The sequence below is a fragment of the Epinephelus lanceolatus genome, chromosome 6 (assembly GCF_041903045.1).
Source record: "Epinephelus lanceolatus isolate andai-2023 chromosome 6, ASM4190304v1, whole genome shotgun sequence".
NCBI lineage: Eukaryota > Metazoa > Chordata > Actinopteri > Perciformes > Serranidae > Epinephelus > Epinephelus lanceolatus.
In genome coordinates, this window is record NC_135739.1 from 16,763,368 (window position 1) to 16,791,057 (window position 27,690).

General features: G+C 41.0%; 1 protein-coding gene across 2 annotated transcripts; it reads left to right on the forward strand.

Annotated features, from left to right (window-relative positions):
• The first annotated feature begins 1,545 nt into the window (after positions 1-1,545).
• shc2 (SHC (Src homology 2 domain containing) transforming protein 2) lies at positions 1,546-27,648 on the forward strand. 2 transcript variants are annotated; one of them, XM_033621978.2, is made up of 14 exons: positions 1,546-1,798; positions 5,213-6,023; positions 11,716-11,786; positions 14,238-14,298; positions 14,554-14,673; positions 16,412-16,465; positions 16,649-16,700; positions 18,040-18,166; positions 20,752-20,932; positions 21,465-21,558; positions 23,776-23,955; positions 24,052-24,365; positions 24,472-24,623; positions 26,015-27,648. In XM_033621978.2, exons 2-13 carry the CDS (start codon positions 5,256-5,258, stop codon positions 24,598-24,600), a joined length of 2,151 nt encoding a protein of 716 aa, XP_033477869.1. In that variant the 5' UTR covers positions 1,546-1,798; positions 5,213-5,255; the 3' UTR covers positions 24,601-24,623; positions 26,015-27,648. The 2 variants fall into 2 exon arrangements, with proteins under 2 accessions (XP_033477869.1, XP_033477870.1); XM_033621979.2 differs by having other exon boundaries at positions 1,551-1,798; positions 5,763-6,023.
• Positions 27,649-27,690: the final 42 nt, after the last annotated feature.

Below are 27,690 nucleotides of genomic sequence, written 5' to 3' on the forward strand. Positions count from 1 at the left end.
TTTACCATTGGCTCTGAAGAGACCAGGATTGTAACAGCAAAGACTGTCCATCCATCCGTTTTCGTAACCGCTTATCCTCTTGAGGGTCTCTAGGCGGCTGGAGCCTATCCCAGCTGACATTGGGCGAGAGGCGGGGTACACCCTGGACAGGTCACCAGACTATCACAGGGCTGACACATAGAGACAGACAACCATTCACACTCACATTCACACCTACAGACAATGTAGAGTCACCAATTAACCTGCATGTCTTTGGACTGTGGGAGGAAGCTGGAGTACCCAGAGAAAACCCACGCTGACACAGGGAGAACATGCAAACTCCGAACAGAAGGGCGGATTCCTGCTGTGAGGCGACAGTGCCAACCACTACACCACCGTGCCGCCCAATTGTGATATATAATAACCATAATTACGTCTTGGAGCAGGTCTTAGTGAAATAATATATTTTTTAAGTTGTTGGCTGATTTGAGGCAAAGAAAGTAATGAAACCAATGTTATAATTTAAGTTATCTTACAATTATTTTTTGCAATGTATTTAGTTATACTTTTTTTTTAGGTAGTCTAAAGTGGTATTTCTATCTTTAGGATTTCAAGTTTTGATCCAATCCAGGGACTGAAGTTGAATTCATCTTGTCATTTAATATATTCTAAACTCGATTGCTTTAGAAGCAAGTCACTCTCTTATTTCTATGTGACATATTTACACTGACTTATTCGTTTTTATAGTTTACTTTAGTTGATTTATAAGAGGACAGTGTGCAGTGACGCTAATCATTTACAAGAAATGAAAATATGCTAAAATGCTAATTTCCATCTGTAGTCCCACACATAACAGGTAGACGCAATAAAAAAAATAGTAGTTTGAATAAAATGTGTATAAATATTCTTTATATTTCAATAATTACTGTTGTGACATCAGCCCACAAAGAGTAATGCATCAGTCACCTGTTATACTTTCTCTGGAGGCCTTACATGAATATCTCACTTCTCTCAGTCAATGATTTGTAAGTACACGAAAAATGAACTCTCTCTTCACATTTTAACCAAACAAAGTAGTTTGGGGGATTCTGTTGTTGCAAGTAACCTATGTGGTTGTTCTTAGTTGTAATCACTGTTGTCAAGGTAATGGCTGCTAATGAGTGGTGGTGTATTCACAGCGTGGTTTGTTCCACTTGTATATGCAAACTACCAAAGTCAGGAGGTAAATGTGTTAACTCTTCGCGCACAGAATATCACAGTATAGTTGAGTGGTTGAAACTGAAGTGTAACATCAGATGCAAGTAAGTAATATATTGCTATTTATAGAAATGAAACCTAGTGCCATCTATTTGTTTAAAATAATTTGATTCAATCTGGCAATGCCTCCATATCCGTTTTAGTTTAGTCTACAGTATGTTGCCAGAGCAGTTATTAGGTTGTTTTTTTTTTGACAGAAAAAGGTACAGAGCGCTCTGAGGAAGGTCAGTTACATGTGCATCTGTCAACATGCATTGATTTCACCTGGTTTATCAGTAACTTTTTATACTCTGTACAAACAAACATGAGGTGACTGGCTGTATGGAGGCAGGTGGGGTGTTGGTGGTGTCACAGCGCTTCTGATGGTGGTTTGTTTGTGAGAAGGGGTTTCTGGTAATGAGGTCTCCTGATGAGTGAAATGAAATTGTTCTCTTATTCAACCATAGCTGCAGCTCGTTCGTGCTATTCGAAGCATTCACTTTGCTTTCCTCTAAAAGAAGTAATTGGAAGTTCATCAGGCTGGATCTCTTCATCCTGTTTCTCCTCAGTGCTTGACACATAGGTAAGCCTGCTGATGCCTTTCTAAATAACTTTAAGTTTGCAAATGTTCTATCAATAGCATTCAGGGTCATGTATTGTGATGAATGTAGCTTGTTTCCGACATTGTTTACGGTGTTGCCCGTCAGTCAGATTTCATTGGACAGACGACATGATTACAGGACTCAACAAATCTTAATGACTTGCTTGATTGAATTTAAGTAATTGACAGGAACATAACGAGCCTTTCCTTGTGTGTAGGTGGCGTTCTTTAGTCAGTAAATTGCCCCTGTTTTTGCGTAACAGATGACCCTGACTATATTGGGATTTCACAACCAGTGCAGACGTTGCTCCCACCTGTGTGCATGATGATCACACAAAGAAAAACAAATGTGACCCACTTCGTGTCACCCTGAAAACCCCAACTGCTACTTTATACAATCATACAATGGTGATTGAAATGGCGAGTTCAGAAAATGGCGTAAATGATTTGACTGTGAGCAAGGATAAGGCATGAGGCAGGGTGCAAGTGAAAGCTAAAAGGATCGTGCTGAGATGGCTGATGGCTCTCTGGGGAGGCGGATGGGAGGGGAGTAAGAAAGAGAATTCAGACAGATGGGATAGGGTGGATGTTTTCAGACATGTAGTCCCTTATGAGTGTGGCTGCATTGCTTCCTTTGTTTTTGTATAATGCTAGGACAAATGGAATTAAACTTTCAACCCCCACACACACACACATCGACTCACGCAAAATACACTTTACCTAATTGGACGAGACTTGTGCCGGTAGTGTTTACTCACATTCCCAATCAATTTTTTAGTTGATATTTTTCTTTTGTATTTCAACACAGCCCGGTCACTGGGTGTTGCTACAGAACGTGGTGCATTTAGAGCTTTCTTTTCATTAATAACACTCCTTTATTGAGATTGATATGCTTATTACAAATTAGCAAAATATACTGACGGATGAAATATGAAATGCAGCGGCAGATGAAAAATACAAAATACAATCATTTATGAAAACAATTCAAAATACAATGACAATAGAAACACTCACCTCAGCAACATAAAAAGAGCAAGTAGACATTCCTATGTTTCGGGCTGCTGGAGGTGCCTCGGGCATGTCCCACTGGTAGGAGGCTCTGGGGCAGACCCAGAACACGCTGGAGGGATTACATATCTCATCTGGCCTGAGAACGCCTTGGGGTCCTCCAGGAGGAGCTGGAAAGCATTGCCGGGGAGAGGGATGTCTGGGGTGCTTTGCTCAGCCTGCTGCCCCCGCGACCCGGCCTCGGATAAGCGGATGAAAACGGATGGATGGATGGATGGATGGATGGATATTCCTATGTAGAGATGTTATACCTTTTTGTTCCTCTTCCTAAACCCTACCAATTCTGATATCTAAACATGCGTATCAACCATTCAGAGTACCGATCCGAAAGCAGCGAAATCCCATGTCTTAAATGGCTGATGTGTTGGTGATCCAATTTTGTTGGTTGTCTTTGTCATTTTTGGGCCGTCTTAGAGGAATTTTTCGCAGTTTCCATGTTCGCTGCCGCAGTTTGTCCTGTTTTTTCTCCTTTGATTTGTTTAACTTGTTGTGATCTTTCATGTTAAGCATCTTTAAATCCTGTAGAAGATTGCTGGTGTTGCAATCGGCCACTCTAGTGCCACCCCTCAAAACTATAGCTGCTTTACACATTACCTTTTTACTGGTGGGACTCAAGTTGCTGACATTCTGTTCATGGCTAACATGACGTTATTTACCAGGGATCAATTCTTCTGTGCTTTTAAAACAGTGTTTACCAGTGGCTGCACAATCCTACTTGCTGTGTAGACTACTGTTCTAGGTCGGCAAAGAAGAATTGCTCCAGGAAAGCTGCAGTTTTATACAGTGGTGCAGGGATGACGTTGTTTTGTTGGCTGATATGGACATTAACATCGCCTGTGGGATTTTCCCATGGGATTTTGGATAATTGCAGAATATAAGATCTTTATCAAATGGTTCTGATACTAACATTTTTGTTCATCAAGATAATTGTCACAAATGAACTTAATTTTTATGGTTTCTGAAGCTTAAATGCAATTGCCAGAGGTAAAAAGCTAACGTTAGGCTATAAACAAAGTACACCACTGTTGTATGACATGAGTGTGACTGTGCTCAGTGTAATAATGCTTTGTGGTCTCATTTAGAGGCCTTTTAAAGCAAAGGCTATAAAGTTGATAAATGGGTATTTACTGACGTATTTGATGTCGTAGGACAAAACTTGAAAGTCTCTAAAGCTTCTTTTAATCACAGACTATATTTGAGGCATCTAACCAAACCGTAAAAAAAAACCCATTGACTTTTAGATGATGGAACTTGGTTTCCTGCACCACTCTATCTGGGTCTGAAACTGCTTTAAAGTTTATTGATAAATTATGTGGTAGTTGATCGGTACATTGACTCGCAAACTCGCCGATGAGCGATCCAGCATTTTAGGTAGTTTTGGAGGCATTTCCGATTCTCGATTCTGTATCGGAACAACTCTGTTCCTTTGTCTTTTTGAATTTATTATTTAGCATCTAGAGCTGGGGTGCCAAACATGCAGCCCGGGGGCCAGAACCAACCCACCACAGGGTCTAATCCAGCCCACTGGAAGACATCACAGGCTGTTTGTCATCTGTTTTTTAAGTGGATTAGCATTTTTAAAATGTACTTCTTTGAACAAAAAATGGGAAGAAATTGGAGGTGTTTGTTTTTTAAAGGATAATATGCAATGGTTTTACTGGTCCGGCCCACCTACAATCAAATTGGACTGTACTTGGCCCATGTATTAAAATGACGTTGACACCCCTGATCTAGAGAGATAGACTTTGCTTTGAATACCCTTCACTTCACAGTGTTACTTTTCTCTGCATTGGCAGCATTGTTCATTTTGAGAGGTTTGAAATATTGCTGCTAACCCTGCCCAAAGATAATGCACACTGCCACAGGTTATTAATTTCCAGAATCAAAACAAACAAGAAAAAAGGTGCTCTCTACAGCGTGAATGAGTGTGTGTGTGTGTGTGTGTGTGTGTGTGTGTGTGTGTGTGTGTGTGTGTGAGGTTGCCTGTGGTTCAGGCAGATGTGTTTTAGCTAATACAGTCTGAGAGCAGCTGGGCAGGGCAGGGCTAATAGACCCAATGACATCATCCAGAGAGAGGGAGAGAGAGACTGGGAGCATACGAGCGAGCTTGCCTAAGGCAGTGAAAGGAAGCAGGCCAGCTCAGACAGTGGCATGAGAGCAGGACAGTGTGTGTGCGTGAGCGGGAGAGGACCAGACAACGTTCAGTTGACAAGGATATAGGACTCCACCTGGAAGATTCTCTCTCTAGTTTTCTCCTCTTCTTCCATTACACCTCTCCCCCCTCCCCTTCCCCCCTTTCCCCTTCCCTCCCCCCTCATCCTCTGGCAGTTATCCCCCCTCTCAGCTCCTGCTCCAGGCGGCTCCTCCGGGCATGCTCCTTAAGCCAAAGTATGGCCGCTTCCGCAACGAATCTGTGACCTCCTCCGACGACCTGATGCAGAGCTTAGCCATGAGTGGCAAAGTTGTGGCCACGCCGGTGGTCTCGTCCTCCGCCACGAGCCTTCCTGTGCCTCCCCTGCCTCCTCTGGATCACGGTGCCAGATCGTCCTCCTCTGCTGGGGCTGCAGCCCTGGCCGACTCCCCTTGCCTGGATGGGGAACAGGATGCCACCACAACCTTCTGCATGCTCATCCCCAAGATGCCCCAATGGAAGTTCTCCAACTCCCTGCTCAGCCGGAGCCCGTCCAACTCCAGCTCCAGCTCCAACTCTAGCAAGGACTCAGGGAAGGCAGCAGCAGCTCCTTCCCAGGCCTCTGCCTCACATACCACATCCTCACACAGGCACAGTGTTGCGACCTCAGCCAGTGGCCCTGTGGCCAGTCTCGCAGCGGTGCTTAACTCCTGTGACCCTGTGTGTGTCACCCCCTGTTCCTTGCAGGCCATCCGAGGGCAGAGAGCAGTTGCAGCGGCAAACTCGACCAGTCCAGGGGGCCACGTATTTGGGGCCACAGAGGCCATGGCGAGCCCTGGGGGTTCTAGCAGCTCCAGGTCAGGAATGAACCGCAGGACAAGGGTGGAGGGCATGTGGCTGGGGGGAGAGGACTTCACCCAGAAGGGAAGCTTCATCCACAAACCCTCTCAAGGCTGGCTGCACCCTGACAAGAAGATTGCAGGACCAGGGGCCTCTTATATTGTCAGGGTGAGTCAGTTGGCACCTTTCTTTTAATGCATACTGTTTAACCATTGTAAAGTTACACCTCTGCAACATCCACTTAATTCAGGGTTTGTTTTGAAAGTGAACTTTTCTTTCTTTGCTGCCCACATATTAATTAACTGCTCACAGGAATCAGTGAACCACAAAATATTAACAACCCCATTTAAAGGTTTCTCTATCTGGGTGGGAACAAAAGGACACCACAGTGCCAGGCAGTTTGTTATGCAGCTCATGTGGCGAGGGCTGGGGAATACATAATCCAGATAGATAGCTTGGTGTGGCTGGAAGAGAGACTGCGTCAGGATAGCACACAGGCGTCAGGGTGGAGAAAGATAAACCTTTAAATTATGTGCACAGACTATAGTAAGGATCATTATTTTACCGCAGTGTTTACCAAAGGTTGTATGCATCATGTACTGCTACTCAAAACAATAACCATCTGTATTTATAGTGCATGTAACCTACTGTATGTCTGAGTGTGAGCTCAGAACTGTGAGCCTGTGGGAGTGGTGTTCTTTGTGTGTGGTTTCGGGATTGTTTACATTCATGTGTGCGAGGAGACCATAAGATTGTATCCATAAAATGTGATTTACAATCCCCGAGCATAGAGAGTACCAGTCTTTATCGTCGATAGCATCATTAGAGCATGCTTGGGTGATGTTTTTAAAAAGACAAACTCTTAAAAAAGGGGAATACCTTAAGAAATGGATGTCCCACCAGAAAATATGATATGAGAATGATTGTAAATAAGAAGGTAGAGATAAGAGGAGATATCTTTATCAGTGTGTATTTTGTGTTTACAAAGGGTTACCATCCCAAGCAGACTGCTTGACGTCAATGTCAATGATCTCCCCCTCAGCGATCCCCCACGCCTGTTCACCTCCGCTCCTCTTGCACTGCTCTTCCCCCGTCTCCTCAAACTAATGACATGACTCTTGATTAGCCCAGTCTGGGGCTCAAGCACGCTTTCTAATGGCATTATACAGGCACCATTCATTCCTATATTCAATTATGTTTAATCACAGTCATTTGCATCATGTGATGTGGATGTGGACAGTTGGATCACTATGGGAGGGGTCCAGTGTTGAGTTTGCATGAGCTCTCATCACCATGCACCGCTTTCCTAGATTCATAACAAGTGCTGCTCTAATGTATGATTGATATCTCAGCTAATTATCAGACCAAGCCTTTAGCAGCTTATCATTGCCACCTGAAGCAATAATTCCAGATGACCCGTGTAAGCTTATGTTTAAGATGCATTTCACGGCAGCTAAAGCAGCACGATACTGTGCAATTCGGTGGTAAATCTATGCAGGGAGGAGCACTTGCTGCATGTATTAGTGTCAAAGTGACAGTAGATTTCTGCTGCACTGTGCCATTTTTAATCGGCATAGCTACCATAGCGCACAGCTCCCTCTTCCCCTATTTCTGTTTCAGTGCCTCTTTCTCCCTCTCGCTCACACACACACACACACACACACACAGTCACTCCTCTGCCGGGAAAGATACAAATATGATTCTTAGTATTGCTTTCCTCCCTAACACTTTGTCTATGTCCATGTCAGGCTCTGTGCCTGGCCTGCATCTGCCATCTTTGACAGCCAGGACGCTGCAGCAGCAAGCATCAAACAAAGCACTGCAGCTGCCAAAAGCAGCTATCATTTAGAGAGCTATATAAAAACCAGACTGCTATCATTTCATGTTGCTCCCTCACAATCTGGCGCACGGTAGTTAACAGTCAAATTATAAATATCTTTAATGTGATGTTTCGTGGCTATCGATGCAGATTCCAGATTGGACTTTCCATGGTGCAACGAGTACATTCTGTGGTTGGATGCTCTAAAAGCTGCTGTGAGCAGTGCGCAAAAGTATGAAATTAGAAGGAACTTTATTGTCCGCAACATAAAAATTTGACTTTGGCAACATGAATTACAAACAAGACAGGACTGTGTGCACTGAACTAAAATAAAACCCTAATCAATCACCATCTACACTGTCCAGATACTGTTTGGTAACATCCAGCTGTCCGCAGTATCTGTCCATCCATTGTTACACAACATAAGATGCCTCTCGATCTTGCTTTGCCTTAGTGGTAAAATGAGTAGCTATTGCGTAATGAACTGGGGCATTAGAACACTGTTTACATTAATAAACTATGAAACAGCCTTGATTTATCTCAAAGATGATGCCACAAAGTTTGGAACAGGTATGCCAGTGTTATTAAATGTCCGAGGAATACTTCTTGGAACACTTCTTCAGTGTCCCTGCAGGAATAGTGCGTTGGAGACTTGGCCAAAAGGAAGGGAGTGCAGATAGGGTGATAGAAGAGGGGATGCGTTTCATCAGCAGATGACTGTGTGACAATGGAGGCATTGGCAGGGAGAGGGGAAGAAAAAAGAGAGACAATTTTCCTGATGGAAGACTTCCCCTTGTCTCCAAATCTGGTTAGAAAGCTCATTAAGCACTCAGGCTCAAGGGTCTCTCTCTCTCTCTCTCTCTCTCTCTCTCTCTCTCTCTCTCTGTCTCTCTGTCTCCCTCTCTGTGTTTGTTTGTGTGGCTGTCGTGTGGTCTGTCCGCTGTCTGTTGCAGTCACTAACAATCCTGGACACTGCACTAAATAAATATGGCATTAACTGAGCCAAAGCGCTGCTGGCCAGAATGTAAAATATGTAGCACCCAAGCAGTCTTACAGAGACTTTATAAATCACACAAGCTCATATATTTATGAGGAGTTTTAGATCATGAAGTATGAGATGTAAATGGAAACTATAATGGAAACCCTATTTTCCCATGCTTTTGTGTCTAAGTGACAAATTGGGACAACAATTTTTGAAACTGGTGCTGCAGCCAGCAGCCACTCAACAGGCTGCAGTGTGACATGAATGGGCACCATCAGAATACATCCACTAAAGCTGCTTGTTTTTGCCATTGACAGGCTCAGATTGTTATTATAAGTGTCTGACAACATTATGGAAATGATCCCTACAGAGACAGACCTTTTTGTTAAAGAGTAAGATCCTTTTTGTTTAACCAGAAACAGCCCCAAAATCTCTGTCGCCAAACCCACCAGACTCCGTTTAAATAAACAGTCATTGTATCATCGTAAAAAAAAACACTACATTCAGAATTGACAGAGACAAAATAAAACCGACAAAAAACATCTAGATTTGTTTTTCCACTGTTTCAACAATCACTAACTCTGGTTGGCTAGAATAAAACCATACTTCACCTAATAAGATGGGAAAAGGTGGTGGCTTTATAAATGCCAAAATGACCAATTATTTAATTGGAGTCTGGTGAGTTTGGTGATGGCAATTTAAGGGATGTTTCTTGTTAAACAAAAAGATTATCCCTATAGGGATCCTTTCCCCAAATTGTCAGACACTAAGAAGAAGAATCTGAGCATAAGAGGCAAAAAGTACGGTTGAGCCGAATACTCAGATTAAACGAGTATCCGTTACAGATAATGTACTTTTTACAAGTATGAGTATCATAACAGTAAAATATGTCAAAATTATGTGGGTAGCTGTGTTTAATCTATTACTCTTGTGCTAAAACATTATCTGAAGCTCAATCCTGAGGCTGCTCTTTAAATACTTCACTCATAAGTATTAAATATTGCAACTTCTGAACAGTCCATATACATTTCAGGCTTAGAATAATAACTTCTGATCAGGTCCAACCCACTTTCGATTAAAACTCCACCCACTTCTGGCATAAACTACACCCATTCCGAGTACAGATACAAATAATGTAGTTGGTTCAACAGATACAGACACAGATACGGATAACATAGTTGGTTAAACAGATACAGACACAGATACAGATAATTTAGTTGGTTAAACAGATACAGACACAGATACAGATAATTTAGTTGGTTAAACAGATACAGATAACATAGTTGGTTAAACAGATACAGATACAGATAACATAGTTGGTTAAACAGATACAGACACATATACAGATAATTTAGTAGGTTGAACAGATACAGATAATTTTGTTGGTTGAACAGATACAGACACAGATACAGATAATTTAGTTGGTTAAACAGATACAGACACAGATACAGATAATTTAGTCAGCTGAACAGATACAGATAATTTAGTTGGTTGAACAGATACAGACACAGATACAGATAATGGTGTACTTGCTCATTCCTAGCAAGACCAAACATTTTCAGTGGACGTACATCAAAGGTGCACAAATGCCCCAGTAGATTACGCTGCAGACTATTTTGCCACTGTCAGTTGCAGCCGTCTCCTAAGTACTGGACCACTTTCAAAAATTGTTGTTCTCCTTTCTCACTTAGACACAAAAACACATGAAAACAAGGTCCAGAAAAATGAAATGCAAGTAACCTTTTAAGAAGAATTCTTGCATGTGAAGTCTTGAAACAGATAAAACACAGAAGGGGTCACTAATGCTTCCTTTCACAAACAGTGGTAAGAATAACAGTGATATTTGTTGCTGATATCTTTATTAGTTTATAGGCTGTGAATGTGCCATAGTCAGAAATCAGTTGCTCCTGGACATGCGTTCATTATATGGATGCTACTGTACAGATATGTACTGATGATGGCAAGCAAACTGAAATGTAACCCTCACAGATATGCAAATAAGTACAGAACATCCTCACATACATTGATTGTATACACAAACACACTCACACCCTCAGCATCCCCCCAGAGGCAGAAGAAGCTGCAGTTTGTCCGTGATCTGGAGCTCTTAGTGCTGCTAATCTAGTCAAGGTGCTATTAGCACCCCAACCTGACAGCCATTAGGAAGCTGCTCATCTGGCTGTTACTCACCAGAGTACACTTTAATGGCCTATATGTGCATTTGAGTCAGATTATGATGCATTGGTGGAAATAGTTTTGCTTACTAATAGAGGGATTCATAGTGTATACTCTGGAAATGACTTTTTTCAGATGATTTGTGGTGCCACAACTAGGGCTGCAGATTTTGATTTTAGTGGGAATGGTAATTTATTTTCACTGAAAAAAATATAAAAACAATGATGATATGAATTTGATTTGTAGGCTGGGGCATCTCTGTCACACCACAATGCTTTATTTATGATGCTGCTATGTTGTACACATTTTATCTTTATCAAAAAATTGCAGCTCCTGTGTTTTGGATATTGGCCATAATGCGGTTTCGATCATATTTAGATTAATTGTGCAGCACTTGCCATATATTTAAAACATTTAGAGGCTTATTTATGCAGTGCTTCTTTCTCCATACCCTCAGTCATTTCACCGCTAAATAGAAAAGCTCATAGAAAACAAAAGAATGAATAGAAAAAGGGTAATACCAGTTTAATCACGCAACCATGCTTTATTTTTTACATATTCACTTTTTATTGTATGTTGTTTAATTGCCTTGTGTGTGTGTTTTTTGATCTCATGTTATTGCTGTTTTCAGTGCCTCTCTGGGGACAAATAAAGTTCTGCTTGACTTGAGTTGACGTATTGTGCAAGTTCTGACCTCCTACAGTTTTCCATAATGAGTTTTAGGTGTAGCATTTATTTTCAAAGCGATTCCACATCCCACCCATCACATCTGTTATTACTCTTTCTATTCTCTTAAAAAGCAGCATCTAATCTTGACCAAAATCTGTCCACAGCCACATTTCTAAACTTGTTTTAACTTTTCTGTTTGCTTTGTTTTGTTGCAGTACATGGGCTGCATTGAAGTATTGAAGTCAATGCGCTCCCTGGACTTCAACACGCGGACTCAGGTGACGAGGTACGCTGGTAACCACCTCTATTGGTAGTGATGAGTCAGGAGAATTTGATCCAACATGTATAGGATTAACTCAAGTATCAGCCACTATGATATCAAATATGCTGCCAGCGGTGTGTGTCAGTTCTTGGCTGTTAGTGGAGTAAGTGTGGGTAGGGTTTCTTTTTTTTATTATTATGTCAGCGTGACTTGATGGATGATTTTTAATAAGAAGGCCTAAACCTGTAGCTTTTGATTTAAAACAGATAACAGATGCAGAAGTGGAGAAGCTGCATTGTTTTTTCATTGACAGCAGCCCTGCTCAACCAGTTTCAGCGGAAATTAAACGTAGAAAAACGTAAATCAAAACTTAAGTCACAAGATTCTGCACAATGGCAGCAGTATAGAGTCATGCATCCCAGTTAAGAGACAGCTGCTTAAAGCTCCAGTATATGTGCTCAGCAGCGGTACATTATGTGTACGTTTAAAGCCATACCTCCGGGTCTCAGTGTGTCTGTGTCGTGTTGTTATGCCCTACATGTGATGTTATTGTTATAAAAGCAGGCTTCTTTGCAATGCACGGCCTCATGGGAGAAGTGCACTGCCCCCGTTCCCTCCCTCCCCCGTCTATCACCCTGCTCTCTCTCCTCCACAATCGATCGGCAGTAATCGGAGCCCACCGTGCATCCAAGGCTTAAGTGCAGGGGGTGGAGGCTGCAGTAGATGGAGTGATAGAGAGGGAGATCTATTATTGATGATGTTTTGCTAATGACTGTGGAAAGCTGCAGTGGTCCCCATGAACGCACCCTGCTGGATAATGTCTGCGGTTGTAACTTCTTGAGGAGGAGGAGGAGGAGGAGGAGGAGGGAGGAGGGAGGAGGGAGGAGAGAGTTCAAAAACAAAACAAAACATTAGCAAAGGGAGAAACTATACTGAGCATATGACTTCACCAGTTGTTGCAGTATGACTGACTGCATGACATCAGTTTGGTCATTATTGTTTTAGTGCGTTGATGATGATGATGATGATGTTTTGTTTTTGCATCCTTGTGGCTGTTGACAATCGGATAGATCAGCGTGCTCACCCTTTGTTGAATCTACTGCAGCCGTTTCCATTCAGAAACATGTGCAAGGCAGTTTATCAATGGCAGCTTTACAACTGATTTCCAAATTTGCTAACGGCACGAGGCCTCTGATTCCTTTGGGAGCAAAGCGACGGGCCATCTGTCCCACAAGGCCAGAAATCAATGATTGATTGTCTTTAATCAATTAACAAACGTACTTCACAGGGTATTTTACTACATGTTTATTCTTGCTGTGCAAATCAAAAGCAGCTTTTTAAAGTTGTGTCCAGAGCTGGGGTTTTTTCAGCTTGCTGACTTGTACACGGGTTCATCTAGTCCTGGAAAACCACAACAAAACATTCAATGCTTGTCAGAATTTCAAAAATGCACTTCAGCTCCTGGATTTGAAGAAGTTGCACTCTCCCAACAGTACTCTCTGTGTTAGGTGTTACACAGCAACACCAGGGATAATGAAGACTAGCATTTTATTGCAGCGAAGATACAGAGGCTGCAGACAAAAACAACAACAGCCCATCTCTTTCCTCCTCCTCCTCCTCCTCCTCCTCCTCCTCCCTCTGCCCTCTCATCAGCATGAGTCATTTGAACATTGTTGTGTTTTTCAAAAATCCCTGAGAAGACCTTTACTCGAGATGGGGCCCGGGACGCTGCTTTTTAAATATTTACGAGCCACTTGATAGGGGCAGCTGGGTTCTTGACTGCTGTCCCCGCTGTCCCCTGGCAGCGAGAGCGCGTGAGCTCCAGCCTCAAATCCACATTATGCCTCACTCCCGCCATCAGACACACAGGGGACGGAGGCTTTAAACGCCCATTAGACGGCCATTCCCAGGAGTTATAGCAGCTTTACTGCAAAGTTCTACAGAGAGAATTGCACTGTGGAAAAATAAATGTGAGTTACGATGCCCTGAAGAAGCGGTAGGAGACCCCAGACACTTTGATTTGGTAAATTACAGTGTTTCTCCTTCCCTAATTTGACAGGGAGTTAAACACCAGCTTGATAAACAATCACCATCAAACATCAGTGGTTAGAACTAGTTCAGTGCTTGTGAGCAGTAGCTAGAAAACCTTTCTTAACCTTTGAACTGTGATGGGTCTGTGACCTTTGACCTCAGCCGGAGGGAGGGAACACAAAGCTTCTGTTCATGTTTAACCTCAGGTTTTTCCATCACTGTGATGCAGCAGTTTTTTTTTGCAGCCTTTAACACTGACTCATCATTTAAAACTTTAAATCTCAGTTACACTCCTCACATTGTTGTCAGTGGATTGTTAAGATTTGTGTGAACAGGTGACAGGAATCCACATGATTTTCATATTTGGTGTCCTTCTTATTAGATCAGTGGCGAATATGTCCCGCTAGAGTCTGACCTTTGACCTTTCCTTATTCTCCTAATTAGGGAAGCCATCAACAGGCTGTGTGATGCAGTGCCAGGTGGAAAGGGCGCTTGGAGGAAGAAGGTTAACAGTAATCTTTGATCCTATTGTGCATGTTCAGCACTACATTATTTTGTCCCTGCTAGCGAACTTAATAATTTGAAGTTACCTATGAAAGTCACTTTGGTTCACATGATGTCTGAATTATCTGTTGCTGCAGATATTTTGTCTCATAACCAAACACAGTACATACAGAATGAAATTTCTGTGTCATGAATGTGAGTACAGTTTTAAATATCTGATTGTAATTTCTACTGTATTCTTTTTTTCCTCATGCAGGTCCAGAACAAAGCTCTCCAGTCTGTAATGGGGAAGAGTAACCTACGATTTGCAGGCATGAGTATTGCAGTCAATATTTCCATAGATGGCCTCGGTCTGCTCATCCCTACCACAAGACAGGTATAATACTATAACTACCATAAGTTCATCTGCACAAAGATTGGACTGATACATTTGTCCAAATAGCCTTTTATGAAATGTAATTGTCTACCGCTGATACATAGAAGGTTCCTTCCTGACCGCCAATAAATTATTATAATTATTGTAATTTCTTCTTTAATCATCAGTCCCAAAGTTTTCCCATCTAATAAATTGTTGTGTTGTTAACAAATTGCTAATTGACATCTAAAATAAATGAATAAATCTGGGTTTTATATAGATAATTATTAAGTAAAAATGCACCTTTCACAGAAAATAAATTCACAAAGTACTTCAAACAATGAAACATGCAATCAATAAAAACAAAGGCAATATAACAAATAAAACAAGGCAACAAAAGGAAAGTAAAACACAGAGCAAATACAGGCTACTGAGACCCAAAACAGAAACATACCAGGGAACAAGCACTGGACAATTTAGGGTGGGACAAAGGCCATTTTGAAGAGATGGTTCTTCAGTTGTTTTTTAAAAATTGCTAAAGAGACCGCAGACCGTAAACCGAATGGAAGAGAGTTCCAAAGTGTTGGGGCCACTACTTCACAGGCCTGACCATGGAGGGCTCTATACATAAGAACAAGTATCTTAAAGTGAATCCTGAACTTGATTGGAAGCCAGTGTAAAGAAACTAAAATGGCAGTGATGTGGGTTAACCTGTTGGGCCTGGTTAACAGCCTAGCAGCAGTGTTCTGGATTATTTGAAGACGATTCAAAGAAGATTTGTTTGGACCAGTTAAAAGAGAATCAAAGTAGTCCAGGCGGGAGGACATAAAAGCATGGGTAATCATCTCTAGCTCAGGGCTAGACACCACAGACCTGCAGTATTTTTTAGCTTAATAAAACACGCACGGGTCAGTAATTTGACGTGATGATCAAAATGCATGTCCTGGTCAAGAATAACAATAAGATTCCTGAAATTTCACCATAGAGCTGCTGAAATGGACCCATTTGAAATCAATGCAAAAAAAATACCAATTTATTTAGAACATCTGTGGACAAAAAGAAGGGTGCTCCAAGTGCAAAATATAATAAAAAAGTGGGGGAAAAACAGCAGCAAACATTTCAGTCTTTGACTATCATCAGTGCTACTGACATGAGTGATTCACAGAACACATAATAGACACAGACAGATTCCTACCAGGTGTGATGAGTCAGTCAGCTGGTGCCACTAATTAGATGAGATCAACTCTGAGGAGCAGAGGCCTGACTACCAGATCACAATGATCTGTCATATGAGTGCTATACTATTCACAACATCCTCAAACACCAATGTATGATAGCAGAACATATACAGATGTACAAAAACACAACTATACACTGCAAAGCAACAGTGAATACTAATGTTTTAAGCCCTGATTTAAAGGAGCTTTTAGCAAACCTCAGGAATACAGGGAGCTTGTACCTCAGGTGGGTAGCATAGAAACTAAAATCTGCTTTACTTTGATTTGGTTTGATCCTTTGATCCACCTCGCTTGGTTTTGATTCTCTTCCTTAGGGAAGAATTTCAATGCTCCAGTAAATGATGTTCAGAGGCATTTTCTGCAGAAAATACAAATCACTGTGTACTAAACTTCCTGTGTTTTGGCGTCTCCTGTCTTCCTGTCCATTTGTGTTGTCTCTATCCACATTAATCAGTGATGTCATGTGAAAGTAGAATATTGGCAAACCTCCGCCTCTGTTTTTCTCCGCTTGTCTCTTTCAGGTGATAGCACACCATCCCATGCAGTCCATCTCCTTTGCCTCTGGGGGAGACACAGTGAGTGCAGCGTTTCTCTCTCAGCTCGCGTTTATGTTGTTGTTGAAATGTACATTTTGGCAGACTAGATTCCTTTTTACTGCTCTCCAATCTCATGACCCGGGGAATCAATGAGGGCTTTAATTTCGTTATATATGTCTAATTTATGTGGACTAATTGAATTTATCCTCCTCTCTGTTGCAGGACACGCCTGATTATGTTGCATATGTGGCCAAAGACCCAGTGAATCAGAGAGGTATGTCCTGAAAAGATTCTCCTTCAGACTCACTGCCTGAAGGAGCTCACTACTTCTTCTTTTTCTTCTTCTTCAATTTTATATTTTACGGGTCTCATGCTCAGGTACCAAAAAATGGCTCATTAGCATCCCCTACAAAATTTTGACAAAACAGCCCCTGATGCTACTTTCATCTACATGTACGAAATTTAGTAGGCACATGTAATGTCCGAAGACATACAAAAAAGTCTCTTCAACCCATGCTCTAAACCCAACAGGAAGTCGGCCATTTTAAATTTACTGTGCCACTTTTGTGCATTTTTGGTCATTTCCAGAGATATCACACCCATAAAAAAGATTAAAAAGATTAAAAAAAAAATAAGTCACCATATACACAGAGTTTCGTAAAGAAACACCTCAAGGTCCACTGTGTCCAAGGAGTTTGCCTTGTTGTTTCTACAGCAGCTGAGAATGGACAAATCAAACACTAACTCCAGATAGGCTAATTCATGTTTTTGCATTTTCGCATTTTCATGTAGGACTCTTGAGTTCTACCTCACGTTTGGCAAATGGAAAAATCTTCTGTTTTGCAACCTCACCGCTAGATGCCACTACATCCTACACACTAGACCAGGGGTCGGCAACCTGTACTATCAAAAGAGCCATTTTTGACCAAAAATAATAAAAATAAATCTGTGTTTAGCCGTAAAACATATTGGAGCCTTATAATAAAGATAACATAGCCTATTAAGTCTAAATTAGCCTGTACTAATAGTCTAAACGAGCATTCATCAATATGTTTTACCACAAGGTGGCGACTGTGCCGGGCACTATTGATGATTATTTGGTACTTTAACTTTGCACAGCTGGCAGTGAAACAAATCTGTCCACGCGCTACTAAATTCTCTATATTACTTTATTCAATGATATTTACTTTTTTGGATTTGGCATTCACAGCTAACCAGTCAGGAAGACTCAGGACTAGCTGCTGCTATCGTAGTTCGGCAAAATTTTGAGGAAGAGGTGCCAGGCAGTACATGTATTACACAAATTTTAGCTGCTTTATTCAGTAAATGGGCTTCACATTTTTGCAGTTTGAGAATGTAAGGATTTCTAAAGGCCTACAACACTGACAAATGACAAAAAAAAAACATTAGTTATTTCCATATAATTCTTCTGTCAAAGCCACAGGGAGCCACTGGAGAGGGGCTAAAGAGCCGCATGTGGCTCCAGAGCCACAGGTTGCCCACCCCTACACTAAACCTTTACAATAGTGGTATTAACACTGAGCCAGGATCTTACTCCTAAAAGTGTGTGACAGCTGGAAAAAAGATTTCCTTTCTTGTCTTGTCTCCTGCAGCATGTCACATCCTGGAGTGCTCAGACGGTTTAGCCCAGAGTGTCATCAGCACCATCGGCCAAGCCTTCGAGCTGCAGTTCAAACAGTACCTGCACAGTCCTCCCAAAACCATGACATCTATGGACAGGTAACAGCCACCCAGCTGCACTTATGACTTCTATGAAAAGTGAAGAGCCTTTAAAGAGTTTTTGTCACTGTCCTCCAAATCTGTGGAGTCATGACATGACAGTAAATCATTGATTTGCAGCATATTTCTAAAAAATAGCAGCAACATAGTGATAAGAAATAACTTTAATATGCATTTAAACTTTAAACATGTCAGTGAAAATCCAGTGTCATTTTAGGAGGATTGATTCCCAGAGGAAGTGCAGGTGTTGGTTGTCACACTCAGTCATCTAACTTTGACATAAATACTGTCCAGTCGTCCTGCACAAAAGAGCTTAGTCGCATTTTCCACCACAAAAACCTGATCTACTGTACTGCGCTCAGATTTCTTTGTTATTTATTACAAGGAGACATGATAGTTTGTTCTTGTATTACCTCAACATCCCATCTTATAATATTGATCCTCACAGATCTTCTCACCTCTTTGGCCAAACCTCAGGTGTTGCAGTGATGCTGCTGCAGACACAGGAGGAACTCCAGACTGTTAGTCTTTTCTATTCTGGTTTCAAATGAATGTCTTACTGCTGCCAACAGCTCTGGTGATCTATATAAATATCTAGCAGATTTTTATAGATCACTTTCGGATGTGGAGATGTCATTTGATCGGACTGAATCCATTTGAGAACCCAGGTTTCCTTATCGTTATCATTACTAATAACTTTGCTCACCCAGTCTTGAAACAGGGACAAAACCTTATTTTTGAGGGGTTTTACTCCTCAATTAAAATATCAAAGTTGTGAGTATTAAACCTTTTAATGGGCCAACCTTCCAGTGATTTAATTCTCTCTTCAACAGCTTACATAATAGGTGTCAGAGGTAAAATCTGCCGGAGTCGACGAAAAAAAAAAAAAATATTTATAAATTTCACAGCATTCGTAGTGAGTAGCCATTTTATTTTTCAAAGTTGCCAAAAGTTCTCTTTGATACTAATCAAAATACTAATTTTTAAACCATAATTCTTATTTAGTTTGGATTTAGAAGGGCTACAGAGTTGACATGATATGGCTGAGACACACCGAATAGCAATATTATTTAATGTTGACATCCCAGCTGACATTGGGCGAGAGGCAGGGTACACCCTGGACAGGTTGCCAGACTATCACAGGGCTGACACATAGAGACAGACAACCATTCACACTCACATTCACACCTACGGACAATTTAGAGTCACCAATTAACCTGCATGTTTTTGGACTGTGGGAGGAAACTGGAGCACCTGGAGAAAACCCGCGCTGACATGGGGAGAACATGCAAACTCTGCACAGAAGGGCGAATTCTTGCTGTGAGGCGACAGTGCCCTGCACGGAGGGGCTCCCCCACCCTGGGGTTCAAACCCCCCATGCTAGATTTGAACTGGAAACCCTCTTGCTGTGAGGCGACAATGCCACTGCACCACTGTACCGCCATTTTATAATGCCACCATTATTCATTATTGAATGAATAGATAAAGCTTAACAGTACTTGAGCAGCGCTCCCGCCTTTATGGAAACCAGAAAGTGGAACAGGATTCCTTAATGATGTTTTTGTAAAAATATGACAAGAGTTGACAAAAATCTGGGATGCATCTTTACATACATCATAGCAGCACATTTTCACACCAATAGTATCAATATATACAGTTAATTTTAGATTCTGAAGGCTTTTGTTGTTGTTTTAAGTTGGGGATTCTTGTCTGGGACAAGTCTGTTTTCTGGCACAGGGCAAGTTTAGAAGTTAAAAAAATGAAAGCAGATCAAAATATTTTATAAATCATACTTTTTTCATAGATATAAATTCTTTAAAAATAATGTTTCACCCCAAAAAAGGAATTAGTGCGTTGATAAGTTATAATTTTAAGGGTTGGCAGGACATGATTTTAATGGGTACACCATAAAAAGTAAAATTAATTATTAACAAAGTTATTGTTTGTTTGGATTAGAGAAATTGTGATATTGATTTTGTAGTAACATCATAAAACCTCAATTAATAGCCCGGGCTTTTATTTGCTTAAATCACTGAAATCAACAGGCCTATATTTGGGACAGGACTTTAATTCTTTTCACACAAAACTGTTGCTCAGCAAAGATCAGGAAATACAATCAAATTGTTTCTTTAAACCAGTATGAATATTACTTGTTTAAAAATTAGGCTTCAGATGATATATCAATTATGCATCATTCATTTGATCTAGCTCCGTCAGACAGCATATCAGAGAGAGTGAGTTAAGGCACTCAAGGATTACGGCATACTGACACACCACCAATTTCTCCTGTTAAAACAATACTCACAACTTGGATTAATTTTTATGAAAAACCCTTTTGATTCTTTTAATCTTAGGACCCCTATGGACTAAAGGAGTATGAATTACTTACAGGGTAATCAAGGACTGGACTCGGAATTTGAGGTAGACAACAACCCAAGTTTTACACATCTGAAGAACTTCTATAAAAAAAATGAACTGCTTGGCAACCAGACCAGGCGTCTGATTGAGACAGGTGTTTGTTAGTGTTGTTAGGTGTTTGTTTAATTGAAGTTTTTTATGGTAATAATCAAATGTATCTTCTTCAGGTCTATACGGATGGAGGAGCCGATGTGGGGGGAGGACGAGGACTTCTCTGAGCATGATTACTACAACAGCATCCCAGGGAAGGAGCCTCCTGTTGGGGGAGTGGTGGACTCCCGCCTCAGGCCCAGTGGAGCCCTGCTGGGTCACATCCACACACAACCACAGAGCAAAGGAGCAGCACAGGTGAATCTCCAGGCATGATTTTTGGAAACATCATTAAGTCATGTCAGGTTCTGGATGCAATCTTGACATCTAATGTCATCATGGGTGTAATCAAAGCTCCATCTGGTTAACATCAAGCAGTGCATGACTAACATTTGCCAGGCAGTGAGGTGAAGTGTTTGATAGTTCCCTCGTAAACTGGTGACTGATGTGTTTTCTTGCTCCTTCTCTGTTTTGTTTGAATGAAATTATACATCAGGAGCATGAAAATATTCTCCATAACTGTCTTCCTGATGTGCCTGCAGCATAATTGACAAAGATAGATGTGATTGCCTAAAAAGCTTTGCCTCCTCTGTTGCCTGCCGCGTGAGAGAAATCACTGCTCTCCCTCGCTGCAGCTGCTTCAAAAATATGGTGACATGCCGTAGCTAATGTTTCAAATAGAGTGCTTCAAAACTACATTAACCAGGGGGACAGGAGAAGAGTGAGCTGTCCATTCAGGTACAGAGATACAAATGTATTTAGGATGTGCTCCTGTGGTGTGTGTTTGCAGATGGGCTCACCAGCGAGGAGGGAGCAAGCATCTTATCCCCCTGGTCAGCTGTGCTATGAGCTGCACTGGGACACTGAGACGACCAGCAGCTCAGGTGAGACACCCTGTGGCAGGAAGCACGTATAACACCTGGGAAAACAGTGTGATGAAAGTTTTTGTCATTTTTGTGAGGTATTATTCTGAACGTCTGGTCATCACTGCCCTGAATGAAACTTACTAGCCTTCTAACACACGCTCAGTTTTTGGACCATTCTCAAGATCGTCCTGATAGAATTACTGAAGGACTCTTGGTATCTTCAATCAGGATGACCTTCCAGATAAAAGACTCATGGTTCAAGTTTGTCATCTTTGATCGGAGGAAAGCTTAGAGCGTACTCAAGATTCCCTGAATTCCATTTAGATTATAACAGTGGTTAATCTTGAAATAACAATTGTAAAAGTTAATTAAAAGTGACATGGCAATGCAGCGACGACGAAGATAGACTTCAGATAATCAAGTTTAATTTACCACCACTTTATCTACTAAAATGCAATCAAGATTTGTTTGTATATTTTATCTTACCTTCAGGTTTGTGCAGTTTAAAGTACATAACTAAATGTTAAAGTTACAGAGACCAAGCAGCTGTCCATGACCTTTTTTTTAATCAGTTATCTTGAGATCACAGGTTAATTATTTCATCATCTTGAGATAACAGAGTTTGTTTGTTTCTGATTTAAGTTCTCGAGATAATCACAAGAAAATGACATTTCCCACTAAGTGATTTTGAAAAAACAAAAGTCTCAAAATTTATGTCGAGAAATCTGCCTTTTGTTTTCTCGAGAATCAATATAAATCAGCCCATTATTGTGAGAAAACCACTTTTATTATCTCAAGATAATGGTAAATGGTAAATGGACTGCACTTGTATGGCGCCTTTCTAGTCTTCCGACCACTTAAAGCCCTTTTTTACACCACATGTCACATTCACACATTCACACACTGGTGGCTGAGGCTACCATACATGGTGCCACCTGTTACTCAGTAACCACTCACACGCACTCACACACCGATGGAACAGCCATCTAGAGCAATTTAGGGTTCAGTATCTTGCCCAAGGATATTTTGATCAAATGATCAAACTGCCAATTTTCCAGGTGGTGGACAACCCACTCAACTTCTGAGCCACAGTCGAAATAATTAACTTGTGATCTTGAGATAATGTTGTTTCAAAATAAAGTGAGGTACATTAGTGTGAAACAGGGGAGGAAAAAAAGGAATAAATAAACAATGTAGAGAGAGGAAGGTGTATATGAATGGGTCATTGCAGGGCATAAAAAGCTGTTTGGAGATTTTTAGTGTTCTGACGGAGCGTAATGGAGGATTCAACTGCTATGTGTATTAATCGTCTCATGCAGGTAGTCATCCTGGAGAAATGGAGGTCAGGCTTTTTACATAATTGATCAGGGGCTGCTGATTACATTAAGATTTGTCTGTCGAACCCCTAATGGAAAAAAAATTTTTCCAACTCCGACAAAGACATTGTATCATGCAGCCATTAAAAAGGGGATGGGGGCACTGGTTTCTTAAAGAGGTAAATGAGATTACGTTTGCTTTATGGATATATTTTTGCCAGCTTCAGGTTTACCAAAGATTTATTGAATCGATGGGGAAGGCTCTATTACTTGTTCTAATATTATGGAAATAATTCTGAAATAAGACTCCCAGTGCGCCCCCAGACTCGATAGTGACCAAAACACACGAGTTACATTGCAAGTAGACTCGGAGCATCTGTCACAAGTGTCAGCCATACTCAGGTCTATCTTGGCAAGTATTGCTTTACTGCAGTGTCGTAGGAATTGAAATTTTCAATAAGACGAAGAAGATTTTTTTTTTCTACCAGCGCCTCAAACCACATATCATCAGACATGTTAATGCAAAGATCTGTTTCCCTATTTTATATTATTAATTGGGGGGAAAAAATCCTCCCTTATTTTTAAAGTTTTGTTTTTCACTTTTAATAGTCACTAGTGACTCCAGAAGCTGCCGTCTGACTGGTGGCTCCATACACTTGGTCTATAATCATGACATTAGTAATACACACCCACTTCAGTACCATCTGGTTTGACTGTCTTAGCGTTTTTACAGGAATAAGACATACATATTAAGAGGCGTCTGACAGAGCTCAAAATTTCAAGTTGTGATTTTAGCCACTAGAGGGAGCCAAAAAATAAGAAACCAAAAAAAAAAAAGGTTTCACACACAGATATGTGACACACAAACACACGCATTTCCAGAAGTCAGAAATGAGCTGATGGCTCCTGTCTTTCTCAGGTCTAACATCAGACGGTTACCTGTGTGCTGACGGCCAGCCACCAGGCAGCAGAGATTATGAGGAGCATCAGTATGTTAACACCCAGAGTCTGGAAAACCTGGATTCATTTGCACAGGGGCCCAATGGACACAGAGGGCCCAGGCCACCTGACAGTCCCAAAAAGGACCTCTTTGACATGAGTAAGTCCTGCGACACGTTCTGACACATGTAGTCTAAAAATACACTCACTTTTTTTATATGACAAACACTGTAGAGTGACCACATTTTCCCTGCAGGGCCCTTTGAGGATGCCCTGAAGCTCCACGAGGCCTGTGGAGGAGCTGCAGCTGGAGGAGGAGGTGTCCGGGTCCTGGAAGACCAGTGGCCCAGCCCTCCACGCCGTCGAGCCCCCGTGGCTCCAAACGAGGATCAGCTCCGCAGAGAGCCGTGGTACCACAGCCGCATGAGCAGACGAGACGCAGAAAAGCTCCTGGTCCGAGATGGAGATTTCCTGGTTCGGGAGAGCACCACCAACCCGGGACAGTATGTGCTGACCGGCATGCACTGTGGCCTGCCCAAACACCTACTGCTGGTGGACCCAGAGGGAGTGGTGAGTCTGGCAGCAAGGGAAAACAGCTACATACAATGCATACCAGTTAGAAGGTTTGTGCTGTAAGCGGTAAACACAATTTCATGTTTCGCTGTCCTCTGAACAGGTACGAACCAAAGACATGTTATTTGAGAGCATAAGCCACCTTATCGCATACCACCTTAAGAACGAGCTGCCTATTGTGGCAGCAGAAAGCGAGCTCCACCTCAAACAGGTGGTCAGGAGGAAACAGTGAGCCATCTGGCCCTGCATGGGACGGTAAGCTGCAGTATATTATGTATGTACTAGATGTCTTAAATGATTTAATGATGGAAAATGAAGATATCAAAGAGACAGTGAATAATAAACCTTCTTACATCAGTGTAAGTCCCATGAAAAAAAGGTGTATTTTCGATGAAAATATAGCTGGTTGTTGTTTACATTGGGTGATCAATTGGAACTCAACTACTGTATGTGATAATTACATTTTAGCATTCAGTAAATGGACAGATTATCCTATGTCAAGCATCTGACTACTGTATCTACAAGCCATTTTAAAAAAAAATAAAAAATGAAGTAAAATAATAATGATAATGAACTTAATCATGGAGCGCTTTTCATACAAGAGAAGTAGCTCAAAATAAATGTTTAAAATAAAGATGCAACACATTAAAACAAAGGTCAAATAGTCAGTAAAATTAGACAATAAAAAGATACAATAAATAATAAAATACATAAGTGAAAGTAAAAAGCTGAGACCAGTAATAATAATTATAAGATAATTAGTAAAAAAAAAAGACATTAATTAAAGGCTAAATAAAATAAACAGGTTTTCAGATGTTTAAAAGTGCTCACAGAGCCTGCCCTGAGGGAGGGGTATTCCATAATTTTGGAGCATAGTTAAACAAAGCTGCGCTGCCTGTTTTGTTGTGCGTATAACTGTGTGTATTTTAAAACACAGCAGTGGAAGATCTAAGAGTTTGTTGAGGGGTATAACAACACAGTTTCTGCAATGTAGGCTGGTCTCAAGCCATTAAGAGCAATACAAATAAATAAAAAGAACCCTAAAATCTATTCTTAAAGACACTGGGAGCCAATGGAGTGACTTGTTTTGGTAAAAAATCTACTGTAGCAGCACAGTTCTGAATAAGTTTTGGAAGGCCAGTAAAAAGATGATAACAAAAATGTATCTATCTGAAATAAAAGCATAAATATAATATTGACAACAGAACAGAATATAATATGTGGACTGAGAAGATACGGGAAATTTACCAGATGGAACGGATAATGTACTCAATGAGACTCCAGAAAGAAATATTAATTATAAGATTGAGCCCTGCTATCGCCACACTAATATAGTGAAGCGATCAAAATCCACCTCTGTATTTTACAGTATATATGTATATCTTTATCTCCCTGATAAAAAGTAATTTAAAAAAAAGCATTTTAATTTTTTAATGTTTTTCAGGATCTTTACAGGTCATTAAAAACAGCCATACTTTGGCAGTGTTCTTAAGTGATAAAAAGCTGTTTTGGTCACCCCCTTTATGTGTGAAGTAAAATTTAACTCCAATCTAAAACAATGCCTAGTGACTAAATTGAAAACTACTGTACTGATATTTAATCTGTGCCTAAAATTCTCCTCCTTCTTTGTCTGCTATATTTCATAGCTGGATTCTTGCACCCCCATGCAGACACCACAGGAGAAAAACAAACCTGGAAATCATTTATCCTGGATGGATTTTTATCTGGAACAAAGGACATCACTGACTTCATCTTTCCATGAACAATAAGGAGAGTGAGGCATCTGACATCTCCTCGTACTTTCTCTGCCTTTTGCCGACCAGGATCAACCAAACTATCCCTCACCTGTCATGAACTCCTTAGCATGCAGCTATTAAGCTAATGAACCAACCAGAGTCCACCGTCTGACTAATTTCAGATGACAAAAATTAAAATGACGAGGACATGACGTCGGGGATCAAATAAGGATCTGATGCACAGAGAAGTCCCACAATGCCTGTAACAGTGAAGTGCTTCCAGTTCCCGACCAGGTCATCCACCGAACAAATAACGGACATCACCAGAATGAAAACTGTCACGTGGTACGGACACTATTCACAAAACAAAAGATGTCAGGTTGATCAGTAGTTCATTTCTGTATCAGTGCAAGAAATGAAAACACTGTGACTTTTGACAATTTAAGAAATGTCTGTTTCATCGGAATGTAAAGACTGTTTGTTCTTACGTGTTCACGGGTCTGCAGTACCTGACTCTGAGATGGCACAATGGAAACACACTGAGCATGCGTCAGTGCTGGGTTTATGAAATAGCCACACATTCTTCTGCATTTTTGTTGTTGTTTCTCCATGATAATCAAGGCACCAAATCCCACTTTTGCATTCATACTATCTGCATATAGACAGTGAAGTGGACATTGCCTTAGAAGTTTTATCACATTTACCATGAGTATAATTTGCATTGTGTTTGTAAGGGCTGCTCATAATTTGTTGTGTTGTACAAGCCTGTGAACATTACTGGTCAGACATCATGGGTTAAAAACTCTTCATACAAACTCAGTATATCCATGCCTATATTTCCACATCTCCAACTTCAGTGCCTTAATGACTACAGAGACAGGCATTTGTGTCAGAGTGTATATAATGTGCATTTATGCCCCCTCTTGCCATGCCAATGAATGACTGAACAAACTTCAGGATGATTAAGCTCTTATACTTGTGAACAGTCATGTAAGCTGCTCTTGTTTTGGGGTAAATGTTTAATACTGTCCAACTGTGTCATGACTGTTATCGTCTCTACGTGTGACCCTCATAACGATCCCCTCAGTGAATTTCGTAGAAGCCACAGACGGCGCTCCTCTACAGTGATTGATATAAAAGAAAGGGGATTATTTGGACTTGAAGTTAAATCATTTATTTGTCCCGGCTCAGGGAGATACATCACTTACGTTTGTGTCTTTACACGTCAGAGACTTGCTCATTTGTTTCTGCTCCTTGGCCCCATTGATACTTTTAAATCTTACTAGAGGTAGGTCGTGTGCGTTTTCATTTCTCTCTGTGTTATTAGCAACATATCTTTAATCAGGCCCTCCACTGTTCTTGGCTGCAGCCTCATGAATGCACAGAGAGACGAGGCGAGCTATGAGGCTTTCGGTGAGGTCCAAATGTGATTATTTCCGATCTCCCCTTTTGCTTTCTCAGGAATTTCTCGGATCTGTTCTCCTTTGATTAACTTTAATGGCTTTTTGTCAATAAAACTAATTGAAACGAGGGTACAATTCAAATGGTGGTTTGTCATTTGTGATGTCTTCATGTCTGCCAGCTAT

Bases quoted from the DNA above. Each gene is read 5' to 3' on its own strand.
- shc2 (XM_033621978.2), top strand. From the start codon at position 5,256: ATGCTCCTTAAGCCAAAGTATGGCCGCTTCCGCAACGAATCTGTGACC. The intron at 6,024-11,715 runs GTGAGTCAGTTG...GTTTTGTTGCAG, and splicing joins GGGCCTCTTATATTGTCAGG to TACATGGGCTGCATTGAAGT. The intron at 11,787-14,237 runs GTACGCTGGTAA...TCTCCTAATTAG, and splicing joins ACGCGGACTCAGGTGACGAG to GGAAGCCATCAACAGGCTGT.